Source organism: Propithecus coquereli, unplaced genomic scaffold (genome assembly GCF_000956105.1).
Source record: "Propithecus coquereli isolate 6110/MARCELLA unplaced genomic scaffold, Pcoq_1.0 Scaffold104, whole genome shotgun sequence".
NCBI classification, from domain to species: domain Eukaryota; kingdom Metazoa; phylum Chordata; class Mammalia; order Primates; family Indriidae; genus Propithecus; species Propithecus coquereli.
The window spans coordinates 1,380,897-1,405,289 of NW_012134303.1; the positions used below are offsets into that span (position 1 = coordinate 1,380,897).

At 43.1% G+C, this 24,393-nt stretch overlaps 1 protein-coding gene across 5 annotated transcripts; it reads left to right on the top strand.

The window, feature by feature from the left end:
* Positions 1–760: 760 nt before the first annotated feature.
* On the top strand, positions 761–17,000 carry PLP1 (proteolipid protein 1). 5 transcript variants are annotated; one of them, XM_012644983.1, is made up of 8 exons: positions 761–969; positions 1,169–1,315; positions 9,654–9,840; positions 10,630–10,891; positions 11,966–12,134; positions 12,601–12,674; positions 13,482–13,547; positions 14,917–17,000. In XM_012644983.1, exons 2-8 carry the CDS (start codon positions 1,312–1,314, stop codon positions 14,986–14,988), a joined length of 834 nt encoding a protein of 277 aa, XP_012500437.1. In that variant the 5' UTR covers positions 761–969; positions 1,169–1,311; the 3' UTR covers positions 14,989–17,000. The 5 variants fall into 5 exon arrangements, 4 of the variants coding, with proteins under 4 accessions (XP_012500437.1, XP_012500444.1, XP_012500453.1 ...); XM_012644975.1 differs by lacking the exon at positions 761–969 and adding an exon at positions 5,177–5,284 and having other exon boundaries at positions 1,148–1,315; positions 10,630–10,786; XM_012644990.1 differs by lacking the exon at positions 761–969 and having other exon boundaries at positions 1,109–1,315; positions 10,630–10,786.
* The last annotated feature ends 7,393 nt before the right edge of the window (positions 17,001–24,393 follow it).

Genomic DNA, 24,393 nt, shown 5'->3' on the forward strand with positions numbered 1-24,393 from the left:
TTCTAAAGGGAGAGATGACACCGACAATGAGCCCAGATAGACACTGCTTAAGAATCATCTGTTCTAGAAAACCTTCCCAGGCTGATGCCGCCTAGCACTGGGCACTCAAATACCTTCATAGTATTTAGAAATAGCTTATTGGGAAGGCAGGTTTCATACAGCATTTCCCTGTTTTTGCTACTTGGCCATTTTTTTCTTAGTGTTTCTTTCTCTGAGGCAGAGATATATTTTGCTTCTCTTTCTCTCCACCCTCACTGCAACCTGCTGCTTCACCCCAACCCACTCCCTGCCTGGCCTCAGCTCCCTGATGAAGACACTACATTCTCGGGATGGAATATCGACTATCTGATTCCCAGATCGTGTTCTTGACTTGTCTCAAGGTCGATTATTCTCCTTGGAAATCCCTCGCATCCTCAACTCTGCGCATCCTCAACTCTGGCCTTTTCTTTAGCCTAGACTGTGAACTTGCGCAGGTCTTGCCCCACTCCAGGTCTCTGTTATCCTAGCTGTCCAATTTTTACAATTCCAGCCTCCCCCAGCTTGGTCACAATCTGTTCGTGGAATCAACAGCTTGCATTTTGTCCTCATTCAGTTGAAACCGAGAAGGATTTGCAGGAAATTATTTTAAAAGACGAATTTTTCTTCTCTATTGTGTTTCTAGAGCTGGGTTGGGGGAGGAGTGCTTATTTGCCAAGGAGTGAGGGGAGGGGAAATGTGGACAGGGCCAAGGGCAGCTAGGAGTGAGCCATGGGGCTGGGGCAGATTTGGAAGGGCTCTGGGAGACAACATGTAGGCTTTTGACCCTGATCCCATGTCAGGGCTACCACTTCCATGGCTTCTCATGCTTGCGCTGCCACATCCCACACCAAATAGACTCAAGGATCAGTTGGAGGCTTCTAAGACCTTTCTGTTTTATTCCCGCCCCCAATCCACATTTCCAGATGTCTCTGCAGCAAAGTGAAATTCCAGGCAAGGATTAGGGAAAAAAGAAAGAAAATGAAACAATTGGCAGTGAAAGGCAGAGAGAGAAGATGGAGCCCTTAGAGAAGGGAGTATCCCTGAGGAGGTGGGGATAAGGGGAGGGGAAGGGGAGGAGGAGAGGAGGAGGAAAGCGGGCCTGTCCCTTTAAGGGGGTTGGCTGTCAATCAGAAAGCCCTTTTCAGTGCAGGAGAAGAGGACAAAGATACTCAGAGAGAAAAAGTAAAGGACCGAAGAAGGAGACTGGAGAGACCAGGATCCTTCCAGCTGAACAAAGTCAGCCGCAAAGCAGACTAGCCAGCCGGCTACAATTGGAGTCAGAGTCCCAAAGACATGGGTGAGTTTCATAAACTTTAGCATCGAAGATTCAAGCAGGCACAAGAATTCATGAGACTATTTCCAACTTTGGGGTTCGGGGTTTCCAACTGTTTAAATGAGTTGTGTTTTGGCACTTGTTTTCTTTTTTAATTCCTTAGCATCCTATTAGATTAACTCCTTCTCCGCTGTGCTGAGCATGATGCTTTATTGCCAAAGAATTCCAGCAGCACGTGGAGAGTCCCACAGATCCTTGGAGAGAGTGCCCAGCAGGATGGATGTGGTCATGTGTCCTCCTAACCCCTCACTTCCCTCTACCTTCTCTTTTCCCTTGGTTCCAAGGCCCTGGTAATGGCCATATCAGCTGGCACCCCTGGTCCTGCTGGAGGCAACTGAGTGTTGACTATCCCTCAGATGTACAAAATAGCTGCTTGCTTGATACAAACTTTGGACCCTGTTTGGGATCTGTAGGAAGTTGGGGAATCAGGCAAGCTGGACTTAGGCTTGATCATGGCTGAGGAGGCCATTCTCAGGTTCAGGAAATGAAAATAAAGTCCTCAGTGGCTTTACCATGGGAAACAGACACAGGTAGGGGTGTGCATGTATGTGTGTGTGTGTGCATGCACACACACACGCACACGCACGCGCACGCACATGGGCAACCATTTTTAGCAAATATCACAGACTTAGCCTTCCTGAGGGCATGGCTCGGACTCTGAATCTCTGCTATGACAAGGAGGCTGCTGGGACCTTAGGGCACTTGCTGAGTTGGTTGAGTGCTTCTCTAAGTTCCTTGAACAGAGACAGAAGCTATGAGGTTCCAGTATCGGTAGTGCCTACTCAGAGTGAGGCGTACAGAGCACAAGGGTCTGTGTCCATACAGGCTGCCTCAGAGTCATGCAGACGTTGCTGACATTTGGCAAAACAAGAGTAGCAGCTTGAACGCATCCTAAATAAAATGAGACTCAATCGCCCTGTGTTTCTCATCAAGTGTAGTACCAACTAGACTCCAATGACATTCATGGCGATATGTTTTCAATTATATTGATCTGGTTCAGCCTTTAGGTTGTTTCATCATGGAACACTGGGAAAGCTCTTTGAAGCATATATTCAGGTAGGATAGTCAGGAGGGCAGAGCACTGGAGTCAGAACAATCAGGTTCGACACTCCAATCAGGTTCGAATCCCAGATCGGCTGCTTATGAACTGCATGACCTTGGGCAGGTCACCGTGACTCACCATTTCATCATCTGGAAAATGGGGACAGCAATAACTGCTTTGTCTACTTTCAGGGTTGTGAGAATCAAGTAATAATGATGTGGAAATCCTTTGAAAGTGGGCAAGATCTATCACAATTGTAAATCATGATAATACTGATTATTATATGATAATGCGTGTGCAGGCTGACTCTTACTTTTTCCAGGGTGGCTGGGTTTTCTTTGTGTGCATTTTGTGTGCTTGGGTAAGAATAATTTGACCAAGTAAGTGTGGTCAGGTGAAAGGTGAATGTTAGAGAAAATGAACTCTTGCCCTGGGTAACATCAGGAACCCTATCTAATGTTAGGGCACCTGATCAAGTATCAAGTAGGCTGTGCATCAGGAACAGAAAGGGAGTAATTTTACTTCCTTCCTCAGGAATATTACTTCCTGAATATTATTCCTCAGGGCTTGAAATCCCCGAGGAAAGGCAGGAACAAATAAGGTGTCCACAGGAACAGTTTTCTGTTATGGAGGCTGGATGATTTCCTCCAAAGGAAGATTGGCACAGATAAGCGCACCACAGAGGATGCATATTGGGTCCCAACTCCTGGCCCTGGGCAATACTTGGGCCAGGTACACATGATAGAGTAGCTCCTGAGTTTTCAGTTATTCAATAACAGAGTACCTCAAATACTTTGAATTAGAGACCATCTCTAACCAGGTACTGTTACTACTTCTTATGTGGAGTGTGTTGTTGTTTAACAATTGCAGTAGACAAATTATGTCATGGAATCTGGGATTGGAAGGAACTTTAGAAGTTGTCTGAGCCAACCTTCAATGCAGGATTCATTTCTACAACAGCCAATTAAATGTTCATACAGCCTCTGCTTAATCACCTCCAGAACAGGAAGCTTACTCCCTCGACCATATAGAATCCCTTAGGATTGGAAGCAAAGAGAAATGCTGAATTCAGTAGCATCTGCACAAAAGGTTTATGGGGGAAATGATAGCTCATTAAACTCTGTCTTGATTTGGAAGGGGGATGTTCCAAATGAGTCTTTGGGATAATAACAGAGCCAAAAAGGAGCCAAAGAGCAGTAGCTGATTATTCTCAGTATAATGGCTCAGTAACACAATGCCATTACTGAACATCAAAACATTGGCTTCTGCAAGCCTGTTGTCGTCTGAGAACAGTGGCTGTTACCCTGGTAACCAGACTGTGATGCTTCCCTCTAAACATGGCTGTTTGCCGAGCAGTGTAGCTTTGGCTGGCTCAGAGTAAGTGGGTGTAGCCTAGGCAAAAAGTGTGACAGCAGAGCAGGGGTCGAGTTTTACAAAATGCCTTAAGACTAACTGAATCTCATCAAGATGGCTGGAATGCCACAAGAATGCCAGGAGCTAAAAAGAAACCAAATCCGAACTAGCATATTCACTTACTCTTCCTAGAGACACTGACTAAAATTATCAAGGGCAGCCTTCCTCATCCCACTGCTCACCTTGGCCTCTGTAGAGCCAGAGCTCTTGGAGAGCCGGGCAGATGGAAAGGTCTGCCCTGCTTTGGGGGGCTTTTGTCCTGGTTCTAAGCTAGGAAAGCCAGACATTTACTCAACAGCCTGACAACTAGAACTGTTCTCTCAGAACTGTCTGAGTAGTAAAAAGCTCAACCCTGGGTGGTGGCCAGGAGGGGAAATAAAGTCTCCAAACCCATTAAGGTAACCCCAGTCAGTGGCATCTTTTTCCATCATTGCCTTTTTGTGTATCATCTTGAAGCCTTGAAAGCCATCCGCCAGGGACCGCTCTTTGTCTTGAAACAAAGCGACGGTAGAAATGCCCTCCCTGCCCATGGCACTTCGGGTCTAGAGAAGATCAAGTGAGGGCAGTGACATCATCAGGAAGAGTCATACCAGCCATGGTAGGTGGACAGAGCAGCTTCCCCTTTCTTTCCTGCTCTCAGGACCTACCCAGTGCCAAACTTACATCCAAAGCTCAGCAAGTACTGATTGATTAATCCCTCTTGGCTATTACAAAATAGTCCTATGGGTCATCTCTCAGCTCTGTACTGGCATCTGAGCTGTCTGCCAGGCAGGGCTCTGGAAAAGAGTTGGTGACATCCCAAGGACGAGGATAAGGTTCCTCAGATCAGCTTCAACCTGCAACCAAGGAGAGAGGAGAAATTGGTGGGAGACCGACCTGAGGAACAAGGTACGGTTACTGTTGTCTCTAGTGCCGGTTACTTCTCTTTCATCTTCCCATAAGTGGGCAAGGTGGAGACAATGTGCCAGGGATAGGTTTTAACAATCAAGCTCCTACCTCAGCCTCCCAATGTTTGCACAGAGATTGGCATGTGTGCATCCCTGTTTCTGTATGTATGTTTGTGTGTCTGAAGAGGAGTGCGGAGTACAGGAAACAAGGTGGTCCAGGTGCTGTTGCCATGGTAATAATAATACCTGTCCAAAGAGGAGGCTGAGATTCCTTTTTCTTTAACCTTACCTATATGACTTGACTATCTAGCAGGTATGGATTCCCAGGCCCTGGGGACTGCAGGGCCCCTTTCCAGCACTTGAATGTAGCACTTGCTGATATCATGGAGGAAAGATAAGATTATAAGCAGGGCATTGTCTGACCAGGATAAGGCCAGAAGCAAAAGTCTTTGTCTCTGGCACCTCCAGATGTTTTACTCCTAGAACCCACCCACTCATCCCCATCCATCCCTAGTACCAGTCACGGCTGCTCTAGCATCTTGGCCTTGTCAACTGCTATGGGCCCTGATCAAGGAGGCCTCTGTTCGTGGGGTGAGGTTAAGGGGTGGGTTCTGGGAGGAGGGTAAGACCGTAGTGCAGATTAGAGACTTAGGGAGATGGGGCCAGTTTCTCACTCAATGAGCCTGCCTGTTGTTTAGCTCTATTGTATAGGGTTCTTCTATCTCTCCCTTTGTCAGCTGGATTCAAGGGACAGGCTGGGAATTGTGCAGGGTACAATTGGTCTCTTTCTACCATTCCTTTCCATGAAAGCCCTTCCTCTCCTTCCTTTGATGAGTTCCCAGATTCACACTGAATTTCCATCATGGGGCTGGTCCTTGAGGCGTGCCCAGGGCATGGGAAAGGAGGGAGGGCTTGGGAGCGCTTGGTGTGTGCTTAAAGAGACAGCATCAGGATCAAACCAGTCCCTTGATGGGCCTGGATCTGTATCAGAGTGACATTGGTCCTGTTGATCTCTGTCAGGCCCTTGTGAAGAGCGTTGGTGAGAAGGCTTGAAGTTCTGTCACAGGTTGACTAGACTAGTTTTGGGAGTTTGCAGATAAATGTAGCCAACCCTGAACTGATCTTTTCCCTTTGCTTATATTTTGTCCACAGGACAAAATACCCATTTTAACACTGGATTATAGGTAGCTTTGGTTTTTAATTCACAAATGTAAATTTGTTCTCTCTAACAAGATTGCAAGTTCTCTGAAGAAAGGAATTGGGCCTTATAATTACCCTCTGTTTCTTCTTGTGTCTATGTCACTGCTCATGTGCTTAATGCTTGTGCTGAATTCACATAAACAGAAATGAAAGGAAAATACCAGAGAGGGTCATTATTTTTCTCTATGACCTCTCATCAAAGTCAGCCAGCTTCATCTTACTGAGTTGCACTGAGTAATATTATTACTGTATAGTTCTTTTATGCCAACTCTTCCATAGCGCAGCATGGAGATGTGAGAATGTCTCTTGAGAGAGCCAAGGAACTTCTCCTCCAGAATTCCCCCAGCCTTCCTGAATCAAACCCACATCCTTTTAACCATGAGGGGTTCAGAAATGGAGAGCCTGTGGGCTTCAGGCTATTATTCACATATACCCAAGGACATTTCTTGGCCTGTGAAAAATCAAAGCAAACCCAATGGACCTTTTTCAGAATGCTTTGATTGTCACCTACTTTGATGAAAAGACAATTTCTTGCATGTTCTGAGTTTTTCTCAGTTAGAATCCCAAATCTGATTTTCGCTTGGACAGACTAACTGAAATTCTTCACTTCTGCTGAACTTAAATGCCCTCAGAGCAAACATTTCATCTCAATTGTCAAGAGATGGACATGTGATGCTTATGCTGATATTGTTGAATTGTATATAGCTCAATAGTGATAGATTTATCCTAGGCCATTTATTTCAGACTCCACATTAGAGACTCATTAAAGGCTATATCCTTCTTGTCCTTTGCTTTGAGTAGCAGTGGAGCAGCAAAGGGGATGCTAAGTTATCTGAGCTCTAAGAAAATAGAGGAAAAATGGATGCAGAAAGAAAGTATCAGCTGGTGATTCAGATCTGCTCCCAAAGCTTATCCCTTTATCACCCAGTAAGAACATGACCCATGACACTCTCAGGTTATTTGGACGATGAGTGAAGGATCAGATCCACACAAGATTTTCCCCCTCATCTTTACAACCCTGGAGGGGGCATCAGCTAAAGCGTAGAGTGGAATTCTCTGTTTGGCTAGCAAGAGTTCAAGTTCTTCCATCCCTGATCGCACCTGCACAACAACTTAGCCCTTCTCAGATGAAAAAGCTGGGGTCAATGAGTGGGCCCAGGACAGCCACTTGCTAGGGTGGATGGCTCTCCTTACCCTGGGCTAAACAAACAGTCCTGCCATTGTTCCTAGGGTCTGACCCCCTCCCCACCCCCAGGCCTGCAGGCCCTTGCAGAATACCAATGAGGCTCCTGAGATCTCAGGGAAGAACAAGGCTTCTTTGTTCAGAGGAGCTATGGAGGGCTCTGTCCAAGCCCTGACCCTGTGCTGGGGAGAGAGGGAACGGTGGGGTCACTGACCTTTCTCTCCCCGCCCAACCCCAGGCTTCAGAGACCTTCTTTAGTAGAAGAGTCTAAGAGTTTGGGGGCGGGGAGGAGTTGGATAGGCAGAGAGGGAAAATGGCAGTACTGTTTACTTCCAAGCTCTTTTTCTTGATTTACAGGATGAATCTAGTATCTTAATCTACTGAGAAAGAGGAAGATCAATTTCTGGAATGTTTCCTGAGAACAATGATCAATTTCAGCAGTTGTGTTTTTCTCTCTGGTATACACGTGTGTATGTGCACATCCCCACACATGCACACACAACCACCCCCACCCGCCATGGGCCAGCTCTGAGGAGGCTCTCTTCCCAAGCATGCTGGCAAAGTTCATACTAAGTAAACTCAGCCTCCACTTGGAGCAGCACAGCTACAAATTTATGGCTTCTTATAGAGGCTAAGTTTTCTGGCAGCAGCGCTTCAGTACTTGGAAAAGGAAAGGAACTGAGTTCAGTTCCAAAAGTTAGCTACTTACTTTGCTTGGCTTGGGCTTCCAAGTCTCATCTCTGGTGTGACATACAAGGATCTTTGAAGAAGAGGCTCTTTGAAGGCTGGAGAAGGGCTGTCATTTTAGGGGATAATGGGTAATAGGACTCACTCCTTTTGTAGCTCTGAGAACAAAGAAAAATGCCTCTACCTTGACCTTCCCATGATAGAGATAATTTGGTTTTTCAGAATCTATTCACATTGATGCAGTTTATCCGTGCAAATCACCAGGTTTTTAAGTACTCAGGGATAAAAAGAAACTGTGCTAGAATTAAGAGGGCTGGGCAAAGGACTCCCCTTTCCCCTGGTGCCCTGGTATAAACAAGTGAGCTTGGCTTAGAGAAATGCTTGAATGTAAAAATCCAAACCTAAGAAATTAATGCAATTTATTTTCATTCTACAAGGAATCACAACATGCTTATTCAAAAATAGCAGCTTCCCAGAACATTTGCTGATTACTTGTGTGTGTGTATACTATATGAAGAGATACATAAAATCAGTTAGTGTGTGTGTATATATAAATACGTGTCTCTCTCTCTCTCTATATATATATACTCGTAGATATGAATTAAGAATTTTTGTCTGAAGAACTTAACATTTTCGTTTCTTCCATCTTTTAGGGATCTGGCGAAGAGGCCAGAGGGAGCTATCCTTTTCCCCATCTAGTTGGTCATCTACTTGGCATTTGCTGAGTTTCACTCCATATGGCACCTTACAACATGAGACTAGTGCTTGGGGCATAGCTGTCTTCAGAGCCTGTGACTTCTTTTGCGCCTTTCCTGTTTCTCAGCAACAGTGGCGTGTGGCCTGGGATACCAGATCTGGGCATCTCGGGGATTCTTAGCACTTTAAGACACCTGTGTTCCCAGGCCCTTGTGTGTTTTCCTAGTGCCAGAAAGGCGTTTCATGCTTTGCTGACTTTGTATAAAGTCTGTTTGTAGTTGTATTGACAGAATCTTAGTGTAGGACTGAGGGTGGGGACACTGGCCAAGCTGCAGAATAGGGGGACAAAACAGCCATGCAAAGTGTCCAAAAATCATTAAGCCTGCATTTTTATTATTGTGAGTAAGAGTAATCCTCTTATTATCATTTCTCGTCCTGTGCCAGTTCCCTCCTTCTCTTTGGACTGCTCCCCACATATCTAGACTAGGAAGAATTGCACACTCCTTGCAACAAATACACACAATATTCAGGAATAGCCAGGAGCTTGCAATTCCCAAAGTTTTCTCCACCTGGACTGCTCTTCAGGGTCAAATTCTGTCTGACAGTTCCAACATCTCCGGCCTGTAATTACCCCTTCCTGAAACTCCAAGTGCATTTACCCTCTGTAACTACTTACTTGGCTGCCCGGAATTGTTAGTTGAAAATATGATTAGGTCTACCTAGCTAATTCTTCTTCAGGAAACTAAGGACTCCCGAATGGCAGAGTCTGTCTTTTCTGTGTTTATATCCCATATAACACCCAGCACAATGCTGGGCATATAGTAAGTATGTGTTTATTCCACAAATAGTTGATGAATGATTAAAATAAGCATGCAAACAAACAGACCAGAACAATAAGAAAGGAGGGACTGATTTAATAATCTGTCTGGCTTGCTTATTTGAATTATTCAATTATTATCATTATTTCTGAGAATTAAAGGTAAGGATTTATTTTAAAACACAGAACAAAATAAGGATTCTGGGTCAATCTCACATTCCCAAAACTGAAACCTCTAACCTCTCCTGCTTTGGGACTCTGGGGTGCCCACCCTCTCTGTGCCTGTCAGCGCAGGGGCTGGCTGTCTGGCAGAGAGGTCTGGGTGGCGTGAGCTACCGACCGTATGTGCCTGACTATTTCCCCTCCTTCTTCCCCAGGCTTGTTAGAGTGCTGTGCGAGATGTCTGGTAGGGGCCCCCTTTGCTTCCCTGGTGGCCACTGGATTGTGTTTCTTTGGGGTGGCACTGTTTTGTGGCTGTGGACATGAAGCCCTCACTGGCACAGAAAAGCTAATTGAGACGTATTTCTCCAAAAACTACCAGGACTATGAATATCTCATCAATGTGTAAGTACCTGCCCTCCCACCCAGACCTCTCTCTTTTTCCCTCTGTCCATCCTGGAGATACAGAACTCAGCAGTACCTTAGTGACCAGCAAGGCACTGGGGAGGAGCCAGACAGGATTTCTGAGTCTGCCCTCTGCGTGCAGATTCTGCCTCCACCACATCTGAAGCCCTAAATGAGGGGAAAGTGCCAGATTCAGAAAGGAGGGGTCTGCCAGCTCCCTCCCATCCCTCCTTGTTTTCTCACACGTGTTCTGACTTCTGCTAGGTGTGGTTAATATTGCTGGAGTTGGGGCCTCCATAGTGGTAGGAGCAGAGAACCCCGTGGGAGGGGGCCTGTGCACACAAAGACTGGGCAGAGTGGGGTCGCTGCTCTTGGTTTGACACACTGCTCGAGTCTGCTCAGGTTTAGTATTAATACTAAACCTCTCCTGTTCCTAGAACAAGTTAGGCTCCTGTTCCTTCACCCGTCTTCCTTGTTGACTAGCTCCCCTCTCCTGTGAGATGGCATGTCTGAAGGGTCAGGCAAGGAGAGTAGGGCCCTGGTTCTCCGAGTGCAGGGTAAGCAAGAGGTGGGGAGAGGAGCGTATGCTCCCGGCCACATGCTCCCGTCTTCATTTACTTCAGTAAAGAGAAGGTAAAAGCATGCAGGAGGAGCCTAGTGATTCCTCTAAAGAATCCCTAACCCTGCTAACGTGCCTGCTGTGGTGTGTACCTCACTTATAGGCAGGAAAAGAGCCGAGTCCCCAGTTAATATGATTCTGTGGTCTCTTTTGTCTATCTGTTAATGCAGGATCCATGCCTTCCAGTATGTCATCTATGGAACTGCCTCTTTCTTCTTCCTTTATGGGGCCCTCCTGTTGGCTGAGGGCTTCTACACCACCGGCGCAGTCAGGCAGATCTTTGGCGACTACAAGACCACCATCTGCGGCAAGGGCCTGAGCGCAACGGTAACAGGGGGCCAGAAGGGGAGGGGTTCCAGAGGCCAACATCAAGCTCATTCTTTGGAGCGGGTGTGTCATTGTTTGGGAAAATGGCTAGGACATCCCGACAAGGTGATCATCCTCAGGATTTTGTGGCAATAACAAGGGGTGGGGGACAATGGGGCGTGAGTCTGTGGCCTCATCCCCACCCAAGGCTGGGTCCTCTCTAGGGGCCTGGCTTTTGAGTGAGGAAGCGATGGCTACAGCCAAACGAGAAGGTCGGGAAGAACGTGGTGCCCAGCCGGCTCAGCCTCACCTTTCAAAGGTTCCCTAGACAATTTCATCTCAAAATGAAAAGCATGACTTTTATGGGTTGTTTTGTACAATCAGACCATTTCTAAGCCATCTGTTGGTATCCCTTTACTTCCTTCCTAGCAGGGACCACAAGAGTGGATCTGACTGTCCAAGACTAAAATGCTGCTCATAGGATTGAGACTTAGGCACCTGACCTGAGAGGGAGGGTGGATCTTAGAAATTAAATAATTGGCTCCAAGGTGGAATTCATGATATTCCAGGATCTTACACTGTTGGAAGTCCCAGAGGGAATTAGTGTAGATCTGTGTATTTTATGTTTTATCTTTGTCTGAGGGCTATCCATACTTCTAATAAGGCACGCATTGGTTTTCAGTCCCTAGAGTTAAAGATCCTTTGGGGGCTGAACATGTGTAGGTTGTGGCAATGTCCTTTTGTGGCCAGCAGTTAGCTTAGAAAGGTTTTTATATCTGAAATTTAAATCTCCTATTGGCTTTGTTCAATGACTGGGGAACAAAAATGTTCCTGTGATAAGGAACATTTTCTAAGCTCAGCCTAAGGCACAAAATGGCACGACTTTCTTTCAAGATCTGTTTTGATTTCTTTACACCTTATCTGCCCCCAAAAACCTCCTGAAGCCTCTCTAACCCAGGGATCCTCCTCACTCCCACCCCCACCCATTCCCGCCACCCTCCATCACACTTGGGGCCAATTCTTTAGTAGATACTGCCAATGACATTTGGCAGAGGTGCCCTGCTCACTAATTTCATTTGGGGGAGAGCCCTGGAATCTGGTTTCATTGTGTGGCACATGCCACTCCAGGATCTCCCAGTTTCTGTTTCAACCTCTGCAGGCTAACGCTGATCTCTGACCGCCCCATGTCAATCATTTTAGTTTGTGGGCATCACCTATGCCCTGACCGTTGTGTGGCTCCTGGTGTTTGCCTGCTCTGCCGTGCCTGTGTACATTTACTTCAACACCTGGACCACCTGCCAGTCTATCGCCTTCCCCAGCAAGACCTCTGCCAGTATAGGCAGTCTCTGTGCTGATGCCAGAATGTATGGTGAGTTAGGGCTCGGGCACTTTGGCTTTCCTACCCATCATGGAAGCACTATATATTTGGCTCTTTTCTTAGGGTAGGGAGGGTGGTAATTATGGGAAAAACGCAAGATGATGAACGCCTGGCTCTTAGTTTGTTAATCCCTCCCCACTGAGCCCAGAGAGGTTTCTTCCCTGGGAAGGGGATTCAGAAGTGGTGGGAGTTTTCTTGGCGGTTCACACTGCTCTGCTCTAGTTGACAGCTGTTCCCAACCCCAAAGCAGCACATTTCAATAACAAAAACAAGATTTCACAACTGTTCAATACCACCAGTTCTTTTTTGTAAATCTTTAGAAAACAGGATCCTGATTGCTGGTAGAATCCAACTTTATAGCCAGGATAATTAGAGATGAAAGAAGGGCCCTGGGGGAAAGTCTCTGGCCCCATAACTCCATGAAGCTTACCTGGGTTGATTTTTGTGTCTTACTTAGGTGTGCTCCCATGGAATGCTTTCCCTGGCAAGGTTTGTGGCTCCAACCTTCTGTCTATCTGCAAAACAGCCGAGGTGAGTGGACTATTTAGGTTATTTTACAATGAAATGGCTAATACCATACACATTTCTACCCATGGCCTTCAATTTTATGGACTTAATTTTCTCTTTGCTGGATTTTGAATTAACAGATTGCCTTCTACAAAATATTGGCTGAGCGTGCCTGAGCCAATGAGCATAGATGGTAAAATACCTATTTTCCCAAGGGGTGCGTAGAAAGACTTCCATTCTAAAACTTCCCCCGTTAACAGGTATTTTAGGTAAAGGTAGAGGCTAGTGGCAAAATCCCCCAAACGAAAATTTTCATTCTTTATTTAAAAACCTCATCAAGGCATGGGCTGTGCACAGAGACATTATACGTTTTAAAAAACAATTTAAGTTTCTCAATCTCTAATGAGAGGTAAAATAAATATATTTGAAAAAGGAAATCACTGGATTGAGAATGGATATTATGCACAAATGAGGCAGGGGAATAAGAGTAAATTCTGGGAAGGAAAGTAGTAAGTTATTTCTTTGAAAGCAAAGTGTTGATTTTACATTTTGGGCCTCTGGACACAACTCTAGGGAACTAGTTGATTATTTGGGAGCACTATACTCTTTTATGAGTATTCTGTGTTCTGGGTGCTATGGTGCCTGATACTATCATGTACATTGAAGACTGGGAGGCCTACACTTAGGGAAGTGAAAATTTAGTTAGAGATGCAAAATTAACACACAAGAAAGACATCAACACACACATCTAGAAAGTCGCATTTACAATTTACAGTGGAGCATATTTTTGCTGTTGCAAGAAACAGTTCTCTCTCTTGCATTTTCCTGCAGTTCCAAATGACTTTCCACCTGTTTATTGCTGCATTTGTGGGGGCTGCAGCTACACTGGTTTCCCTGGTGAGTTGTCTTTGAGTGATCTAGGTAAATAAATGGGCCCGGGATAGCTTGGGTACAGCTATGCTAAAAAGCAAGAAGATAGGCCAGGCGCAGTGGCTCATGCTTATAATCCTAGAACTCTGGGAGGCCGAGGCGGGAGGATTGTTTGAAGTCAGGAGTTCGAGACCAGCCTGAGCAAGAGTGAGACCCCATCTCTACTAAAAAATAGAAAAAAAATTAGCCAGGCAACTAAAAAAAATAGAAAAAATTAGCTGGGCGTGGTGGCACACATCTGTAGTCCCAGCTACTTGGGAGGCTGAGGCAGGAGGATCACTTGAGCCCAGGAGTTTAAGGTTACTGTGAGCTGGGCTGATGTCACGGCACTCTAGCCTGGGCAACAGAGCGAGACTCTGTCTCAAAAACAAAAACCAAAAAAAAAACCTCAAGAATATAGACCTTGGTTTATCTTCTTTCTATCTTTAACATTAAAATGCTGGAGAGAAGCTCTTGGAAAGAGACAACAAAGTTTAGAGGCTGTGTGCTTCTGCTTTGGATTGGCAGGGCAGAAAAACTTCAAAAATTAGACAGGAACAAGAAAAGTGGTGTGAAGAAAGAGGAGGCCAAAGATTCATAGTCATGAATGATAATACTTAGCATTTTCAGAGCACGTAATATTGCTAAGTGGTTTGCAGCCATAAATTACAGTTAGTTCTCAATACATCCTGGTCAGGTCAGTGACAAAACACTGAAACATCACTAAACATGATTTGCTATAGCCTGGAATTCTGTATACTGTAAGTATGAATCCATCTTGGATACTCGCCAATGGATTTAGTTACTCTCGTGGAAATATTGGAAGGACCTCCTGACATTATTAGGATTGTTATGACTATAATACAATTCTATGTCGCAGGTCTTGCTGATAGTGTTACAGTGTGATGTCAGCGTAGTGTGCCATTGTGCAGATTAGAAACCTGAGGCACCGAAGGGTGAAGTGATTTATCTGAAGTCACTGGATAAGCCGCGATCAGACAAAGATGAGCTCACATCCAGGAACTCCTGGCCCCTATCACTGAGCCTTTCAAACAGAGTCGAGTGATTTCTCACCTTAAAATAAATCGATGCGTTAAGCAGGGGAGGGCTATGCTGCACGGTGTGGCTGTGTGTCCACAGCGAGTGCCTTATGACCCCCAGTCTCTTAGACATGTGGATGTGGCAGAGCCCATGTATCGTTCACTTCCCTGAGGCAAACTCTGCTTTCTGCAGAGCAGGGGCTTTTCCTTTATTTAGTTATGATTTTATTTCTACCCTTCCTCATTCCCAAAGGGATTGAAGGAGGGAGCCCTTCCTTTTCTACTCTCACTCATATTCTGTCTTCTGTTCCCTACAGCTCACCTTCATGATTGCTGCCACTTACAACTTTGCCGTCCTTAAACTCATGGGCCGAGGCACCAAGTTCTGATCCCCCGTAGAAATCCCCCTTTCTCTAATAGTGAGGCTCTAACCACACGGCCTACAATGCTGCGTCTCCCATCTTAACTCTGCCTTTGCCACTGACTGGCCCTCTTCTTACTTGACGAGTGTAACAAGAAAGGAGAGTCTTGCAGTGATTAAGGTCTCTCTGTGGACTCTCCCCTCTTATGCACCTCTTTTAGTCATTTTGCTTCACAGCTGGTTCCTGCTAGAAATGGGAAATGCCTAAGAAGGTGACTCCCCAACTGCAAGTCACGAAGGAATGGAGGCTCTAATTCAATTTTCAAGCATCTCCTGAGGACCAGGAAGTGCTTTCTTCTCAAAGGGCACTTCCACTGATGGAAACAGAGTGGAAAGAAAGATGCTCAGGTAGAGAGAAGGAATGTCCTTGGTTCCCTTCCCATCGATAGGGTCCAATTATATTCTCCTTGGTGTACAAAACAGAGAACTCACTCCTGTCTCCCAATTACCACTGAAGGTAGAAGAAAAAAAGAATGCCAGCAAAACGATAAAAGCATTTGCCCAAATCTGCCTCTTGCAGCTGGGAGAAGGGGATCAAAGCAAGGATCTTTCACCTGTAGAAAGAGAGCACTGATCCCGGTGGCGATGGACTATTTAAGCCCTAACTCAGCCAACCTTACTTATAGCATAAGGGAGCGTAGTGTCTGTGTAGACAAAGGGGGCATCTGGCCTTACACCTCGTTAGGGAAGAGAAACAGGGTGTTGTCAGCATCTTCTCACTCCCTTCTCCTTGATAACAGCTACCATGACAACCCTGTGGTTTCCAAGGAGCTGAGAATAGAAGGAAATTAGCTTACGTGAAAAAAAGACTAGCCTAAGGAGAAGCAGTTGCTGGTAGCTAACGGTGTAACCTGAGATGGCCCTCTGGTAGACACAGGATAGATAACTCTTTGGATAGCATGTCTTTTTTCTGTTAATTAGTTGTGTACTCTGGCCTCTGTCATATCTTCACAATGGTGCTCTTTTCATGGGGTATTATCCATTCCGTCATAGTAGGTGATTTGAAGATCTTGATTTGTTTCAGAATGATGCACATTTCACGTATTCCAATTTGTTTATCACTTGTTTGGGGTTGTATCAGAAAGGTCTGGAGAATGATTCTTTGATTATGACTCTTCCAAAAAGGAAAATTGGACATTCATCATCACAAATGATATTAAAATTGGCTAATGAGATGATCTATTGGGATTTTGTACAAGTATTCTGCCCTTTGCAGAAACAGATTTGGTGAAATTGAACCTCAATTTGAATAACCTGTTTAATTGTTCTTTCTAGCTAATGGGAGATGATGATTTTACTTAGCAATATTATCTTGGCATGTTAAGAGTTAGGTTTTACATAAGGGTTATTTTCTCCTGATACAGATCACATAACTGAATGCACCAATCGTCAGCTATTCAGTTGGTAAGCTTCCATGGAAAAAGATAGGCAGAAAGAGATTTCAGTCTTTTCCTGTTTGGGGGTTAACTTTGGGTAAAAAAAAAAAAAAAAGTCTGATTGGTTTTTATTGAAGGAAAGATTTTTACTGTAGCTCTTTTGTTGTAAAGAGTTGTGTTGTTCTTTTTCCCCCAAAGTGGTTTCAGCAATGTTTAAGGAGATGTAAGATCTTTACAAAAAGACACTCAATACTTGTTTTCAAACCGGTATAGGAGATAAGCTTCCGGGCTGCATAGAGGGAGGAGAGGGAAAATGTTCTGTAAGAAACCAATCAAGATCAAGGAAAGTGAAGTAATCCATACCTTGTGTTTTGTTTTGATTTAATAACATAACAAATAACCAACCCTTCCCTGAAAAACCTCACATGCATACATACACACATATACACACACCAAGAGAGTTAATCAACTGAAAGTGTTTCTTCCATTTCTGATATAGAATTTCAATTTTAACACCCATAAAGGATAAACTTTTAGAAACTTATCTTACAAAATGTATTTTATAAAATTAAAGAAAATAAAATTAAGAATGTTCTCAATCAAATGTTGTGTCCTTTGAGTGAATTGTTCTATCTGACCTCACAATAGAAACTTAATAATTGGACCTTGTTCAGGGAGTTCATTTATTTTGCAGATTATCCAGGTCATTCTCACAACACTTCTCTGAAATAAATAGTTGATGAATAGATCACTTCTATTTTTATAGCTGGAGACACTGAAAAATAGAGGCAAAGTAATCTACCCAAAGAAACCCAATAAGTATCTGTCTGAGCTTGGACTAGAACTCAGATCTTGATACCAACGTAGTGCCTATTTAAAGGGTTCTTTTCTCTTTGAAGTTGGGTTTCAGAGTGTTCTGCTAATTCAGAGTCAAATACAGTTACTTCTTCAATACCATAGTGGTGCCCCAACCCTTGGTGCGTTTTGGTTGAAGTTACTGTCACCTCCTCTTTAAATTGTTTGGATAGTCTAGTAATGATCCCTTAGTTCTTCATACACGATGAATACTTAGTTTGATCTGGAAAGTACTGGATAGAAAGTTTAATGTTTAAAGGGCAGACAGATGTGGCAAGGGCAATGTAAATGTAAATAGGGCTGTGGCAGGGCAGTATTAAAAGAAATTACTGACACCTATTCCCCTGCCCGGCCAGCCCACTAGCTCACCTGGGACATAGACCAGTGTGACAGTGACAGGGCTTTAATGCTGACACCAATAAATAAATAAATAAAATAAAAAATAAATAAAACCCTGTCACAACCCTAGGTTAGAATTGGGCACTCTTGGACAGCACTGTAATGACCAGCCTAAAGAAAGCTGACTTAAAATTAGCTGCAGATTCATTGTCCCATAGTTGCAGCTTGGCAAGGAACACGATTGGAGAGAAAGGGACTTTGGCTGGGGGCGAGAAGTCAGTCATCAGTTCAGAAGCTTCGTTCTAAAGTAGTTTCAATTTAATCTCCTGATTTCTGCTTCACCACAATTAATATTCCACAAGCGAGTCTGGTTGAATGACTCTGAGACAAAAAGAATAAAAATATGACAAGGACTTATTTTTAGACACTGGCAAACAAGGACGCAGCACCATATTTTGGAGGATTGATTCAGGCTGCTACAGAGTGAATGTATTTTTGCCTCAGAGGAGCCGAAAGCCAGTTCCCAAGAAAGCTGTGTTTTCCATCTGCCCTTATTTGGCTCTGCCCTCTGGGATGGATCTATAGATGGAGTTTCCAGGCTCTCAGAAGCTGAGAGCATCTCTAGCCTATCAATCGAGGCCATTGTTCTTAGCTCTCCCACACATCATAAACCTCCTTTCTCTTAACTGAACGAGCTCTCTTTGTGCTTAGATCAGCCAAAGATCAAGATGCAGCAGCATAAACAAGAAACATTTTCTTACAGCATCAGTTGTATTTCTTTTCCTATCTTCAGGGTCAGTACTGAGAGCAGTTATGCAGAACATGGAAGCTGCAGCTTTGTCCAGAGCAACATTTGTTCATTCATTCACTCATTCCATGAACATTTATTGAGCACCTACCGAGCTCCACGCTAAAGCCCAGGAGATTCAAGTTTGAGGGTGGTATGGGTAGAAAGGTGATGAAGACCTGATCTTACACTCAGGCATTTCTCTCAGCTTCAGCCATAGCAGGGAGGTCTCCCAGGGTGGACTGGAGCAGAGGCAGGGGATGTGCAAAAAGCAATCTGACCAGCTGATTGCAGAGGGCAGCTGGATTGCCCCCTCAGTATGTGGGAGAGGTGGTGGTGAAGGGCCATGACTTCACGTGGCTCTGGTTTTCAAGAGCCCTGATAAAAACAAAACTTCAATTTAGAGTCCTAACAACTTGTGACTTGCTCTCTCTGTGTCACCCTGCTTCTTGCCTTACATGTGACAGCATTTATGCACACACTGGCACAATGCATGTGCGTGCCTCCACCCACTCAATCATTTGGGGAGTCAGAGGTCACATGGATCAGGATTTATATAAACACAAGCTTTTCAGCTTGGCCTTTCCTCCTCATCCAGGCTAAAGCTGAGCCGCCAAGGATGGGTAATTTAAGATACAAGGTCCTTCTGTCTTTGGATTTCCCTACTGTGAGCAAATAATGTGTCTATTTTGATGTTAACAGTTAGCTTAATAAATATTAAGTAACAAATGGAAGAAATATTAATTCTTATGCTAAAAATAGCAATACTTGGCCTGTTCCTACATCAATAAGCAGATAAGGAATTCAAGTCAACATCTATAAACTGAGAAAGATTTTTCTTCACTCATTTGCTTTGAAACAAGCAGTCATGTTCTTCATTATTTCTGTTGTCCCACAAAGTTTGGTGTCTATGAGCTCCTGCTCTGGGACTCCTTGAATTGATTGACTTTGTTCTAAAGGGAAAAAACAAACTGGATAAAGTCATGAGTATTTTACAGATTATTAATCAACCAAAGGAAACCCAGCCTTAACATTTATTCAAACCTTTGACAAATATTTAACAAATTCTCTGTGCCAAATGTTAACGCTAGGTGATTGTAATACAGCAGTGAATAAAAGAGACATAGTCTCAGCTTACATGGAGCTCAACTAAAGATGAAAAGGGTTAGGAAGGGAGACCAGAAGTGTGGTGAAGAATGAAACTAACATTTTTTGACAGAAAAAGTAGAAAAGACAGAATCAGGGATAAACTTATACAGTCCCATGAGAAACAAAGGGTCACAAAAGAAAGGATATAGACATGCAAGTCTATATCTAGAAAAAGAGGCCTGACATGCTATGGTATTTAGGATCAAAAAATGTTAAATAGCCTTGGACTGCCTTGTTCAATCAACATGGAAAGTAACCCAGCTCTGAGTTCCAAAGGAACTAACTTCATAGATATGCTATATAATTATGTGAAACTCTACCTTTCCAAACATCAAAAGGTCAAACCACAAAGCCGGATTCTGAGGGTTACAATATTAGAACCAAACAAGCCAACTGATATTTAAAAATTTATAGAGGGTTTTAATTCTAATTGATGACAAACTCACATGTAGAAAAGGAATGTGGCTCTTGCAATCAAAGTTTCCTTCCATGTCCCAAAATGTGCCAGATATGAATTTGGTGAGCTCTCATTTGATTTAAAATATGAAATCAGCCCGCATTAACAAAGAAATGTGAACAGAAACATAAGCATTCTCCTTTGTGCAGATGACACTATTATCACAAGCTTTGAGTGGTCTCAGCAAACAAATGGCTCAGCTAATTATTGCTAGAAAGAAAGCCTACATACCAATTTTCCTAAAAACAAATTTGCCATTTTCAGTAGATGTTCCCAACTTCTTGTTGGCGAATAGTGTAAATAATTCCATAAAGCAAGTACCTCAAGATATATCTTGCAGCTAGTTTATCTGGGAGGACACAAGTAAATCATATTTCTCAAATCCAGGTGGTATGTGGGTACTTGCTGAATTTGTGTCTGTGAGCGTGTGTGCCTGTGTGTGTATGTGGTTGGTTTTTAATAGCTGAGATGGTTCCAACCACTTATTTCCAGGTTAAAAATTTTTCAGTTATGCTTTATGACATATAGTTTTTTTTTTTTTTTTGAGACAGAGTCTCACTCTTGCCTGGGCTAGAGTGCCGTGCCGTCAGCCTAGCTCACAGCAACCTCAAACTCCTGGGCTCAAGCGATCCTCCTGCCTCAGCCTCCCGGGTAGCTGGGGCTACAGGCATGCGCCACCATGCCCTGCTAATTTTTTCTATTTTTAGTTGTTTGGCCAATTTCTTTCTATTTTTAGTAGAGACGGGGTCTTGCTCTTGCTCAGGCTGGTCTTGAACTCCTGAGTTCAAATAATCCGTCCCGTCTCGGCCTCCCAGAGTGCTAGGATTACAGGCATGAGACACCACGCCCGGCCCTCGACATACAGTTTTGATACCCTATTTGTCTTGGTGTTAAAGAAGATCCAAATTAATTGTCTGAAGAGACTCTTAGCCGGGTACACAGGCAGCCATATCTCCAACAATAATAGCTACACTTTACTGAGCACTCTGCAAAGTACTTCACGCCTCCTATCTCATTTAATCCTCACATCAGTTTTATGAGGCAGAAGTAAGTATTATCCCTCAGCTCCATGCTGGAGCACGTGCCCTTGTTGGTCACATCAGCTGACACATGATGTCATCAATCCTCTTGTTGCTCAGCAGACTAGTAAAGCTGAAGAGATTAGCTGCCTCAGGTGTTTGTCAGGGAGCAGAGCCACAGTCACTGTAACTCAGTACTGTGAATAAAAGTTCTCTTAAAAAGAATATGGAGGAAAGAAACTTCATTCCACCCAACAGTTTGCAAAACAGGGACACACAGCCTTAGATATAAAATGAAGGTAAGTGCCAGAAAACAAAGGAAGGGTTTGGTTTTTCCCCTCATTTATTTTTTATTTGTACGCATTCACGGTGGGCGGGGGGGGGGGGGGGGGGGGGGGAATTTAGCTTTTATAGCAAACCAGCCCACCTGGGTTCCTAGTCAGGGGTGTTTATGCAAATGAAGGATTGAAACTAGCTCTGTTCTGATTGGTTGATATGGCTGAGCCCTGATTGGTCAAAGTAGCTGAGCCTTGATTGGTCGAGGTAGGTGAGCTCTGATTGGTTGGTTCAGGTGAGCTCTTATTGGTTGTTTCTAGTGAGCACTGATTGGTTGGTTCAAGTGAGTTCTGAAGCCTCAAAACTGAACAGAGGTGTGGGTTATCAGGGAACTCAGTATGTGTGACCTTTATTCAGCAATGGCCACTTGGCTCTATTTAAAATTTAGGCCCAGTTAGCCACTAGGGATCCATCTTGAAGAACTGGCTCTTTCAAGTTCACGTTTGTTCATAGTACCCACCAAAGACTCCACTGAGAGAAGCAGTAGTTAGGGAAGACAACCTGAAGGAAGTGTAGTCCATTCATTCCCCAGTCATCTCCACGCATTTTTGATTGTGCAACCCCATCACTAGAACATGTTGGAGCCCACACCCCCCGCCACGTCCTTGCTGCTGTAAGTGTGGTCTGAGGATAAGCAACATTGGGATCACCTGGGAGCCAGTTAGAAATGCTGAATCTTAGGTCCTGACCTAACCTACTGAATCAAAAACTGCACTTTAACAAGATCCCAGGAAGATTTGTATACACATTAAAATTTGAGATTCCCTACATGTAATTATATAAAATGTATTAAAATATATAATATGCTCATGTTTAACATATTGACATTATATTCATACTGTTGTTCTAACATGCATTATAGAACATATTTAAAAGTATGAGATAAATATGAAATATTTTAAAATAAATTTTCTTTTATTCAATAATATATATAAAGTTTGTCTTATTTGAAACATGTTATGGTTAAACATTTTAGTGTGAACAATGTGATTGAATATGTTTTGTTAATTTTGAAATCATTTAACATTTTGGAATATTGAGTTGAATTTAAACTGACACTTGGCTCAAATGGAGGTCACAGGTGAAAATGATACTTTACAAACATTCATAGATGTAAATGGATGCAGTATGACACTGGCAGTATTCAGTAAATCATGCTGTTACAGCAAGTGTTACAGTGACCAGTCCCAGGGGAATAACAGAGCGGCACGCAGAGAGTTGGAGGGTCAGCAAGTTTTATTGCCAGCGGCCCAGATGAGGTCAAGCCTCCAAAATCTGAGCACCTCTTCCAGGTTTTTGTCAGGTTTTATACTTTTTTGGGGGGGGGTTATTCTTAACAAATCATACACAAGTATAAATGGTTAACCAATTAGCAAAAAGATTTAAAAGTTATCCAATAAACAGTAATTCTTACAAGCAGTATAATTATGATAGGCTTATAACAAGCAGTATAGTTATGATAGGTTTATAATAAACAGTATAGTCATGACAGGCTTGTAGCTTCACTTAACTGTTTTGCGGTTTTAGCTTGCAAGGCTGACAGGTGTCAGCGTCTACTTTAGCTGCTTTGCGGTTTTAAGCAGAACTGGCATGGAAATTCCCCAACAATGCTACTAACTTTTCAGTCTTACTTTGCAGTTACGCAAAGGTTTCTGTTGAAATTTGGCTGTTAAATTTCCACTCTCTCTGACATCAATCAGTGGCTCTTACAAACTAAAATATGTTTTACAAATGAGTTCAAGTTATTGTAGTAGACTGTTTTAGGCAAGTTAAAAATGTCCTGTTACTTTTTATTTTTTATTTTTTTACAACTGGGCAAATAGGTGACACATATAGTTCTCAGCAACAAAGTCACAGGATGATGAAAACATCTCCAAATATCTGTTATCAAATGTTGTCTCTGTGGCATATTTCTTTTGAAAAATACTTACTTTCTCACTTATTAAAAAGTTAAAAAGGCATCTTTTCTTGACAAATAGAGGACACCAGACTCAATATTTATAGTAGATATTAATAAAACAAATTTTTATTTAAAAATTAATATGAATACTAGTTCTAATGGATCATGTTGCAATCCCCATAGAGTACACGCATCCCAGTAGAGATCATACTGGGTAGCAGTTTTTCCAAACCATTTCGAGGATGAAAATCTCTTTCTAAGGTGATAACTTTTCTCAGGCCTCCACCATAATGGTGCTTATACTTTTATGATCCATTGGTTGAGAAAACATTTAAAAGCTACCATCAATTCAGTAACACTCTTTTAAAACTTTTTCTTACAGAAAATTTCAAACATACACAAAAGTAAAGAGAATCATGCAATGAACCTCATGTAATCATTACTCAGCTTCAGTAATGATCAATATTCAGTGGCACTTTAACATGAGCTTGTATTTTATTGATGTCCACACACAATGACCTATCATTAATTCATTCTACTGACAATCCTTGGTGTTCAGATGGATATTAGGATTCCTTGCAGAAATGACTATTTTCTGCCCCACCCACAAGAGGACAGAGGAACAAAGCTTGGGGATTATCCCATTTTAGAGTCTAAAACATCTTCCTGATTTAAACTTGACCAACAGGTAGCAATATACTACTTGAATCACTTCATAGTGGCCATCTTGGAATTATTTTTACTGAATTGCTCTGTTTTGTGATGTGAGTGGCCTATATTAAGGGACATTTTTTAAAAAGCAATCCTACGCAACAGTGGCTATGTTTACTATGGGCATGTTTTGTGGGTGTCATTCATTATACTATATTTATCCAGAAGGCTACAGGGTAGAGATATTTCTCTTCAGTCTCAGTATCAAAAATAGTTGTGCTTTCAGTGCTGGAGTAAGGCAGACTGTCATTGTAGTTACTGATGTTGTTGTGTTTTGGATTGTTTTGGGGGAGGAACTCATTAATCGCTTTAGTAATTTAATCTATTTCTGAGTAATTGAAACCAAACAAAGTTTCCAAAACAATTTCTTCCTTTGTTAGATTCTTTTTCTTTCTTTTTCCTCTTTTATTTCTGCGGAAGTACTCAGGGTGGTCAGAATTGAAA

What these genes read in the sequence shown, in the direction of transcription:
- PLP1 (XM_012644975.1), top strand. An exon ending in AGGAGGCCTCTGTTCGTGGG is followed by an intron (nt 5,285 to 9,653) that starts GTGAGGTTAAGG and finishes CTTCTTCCCCAG; the next exon opens with GCTTGTTAGAGTGCTGTGCG. An exon ending in CTATCTGCAAAACAGCCGAG is followed by an intron (nt 12,675 to 13,481) that starts GTGAGTGGACTA and finishes ATTTTCCTGCAG; the next exon opens with TTCCAAATGACTTTCCACCT.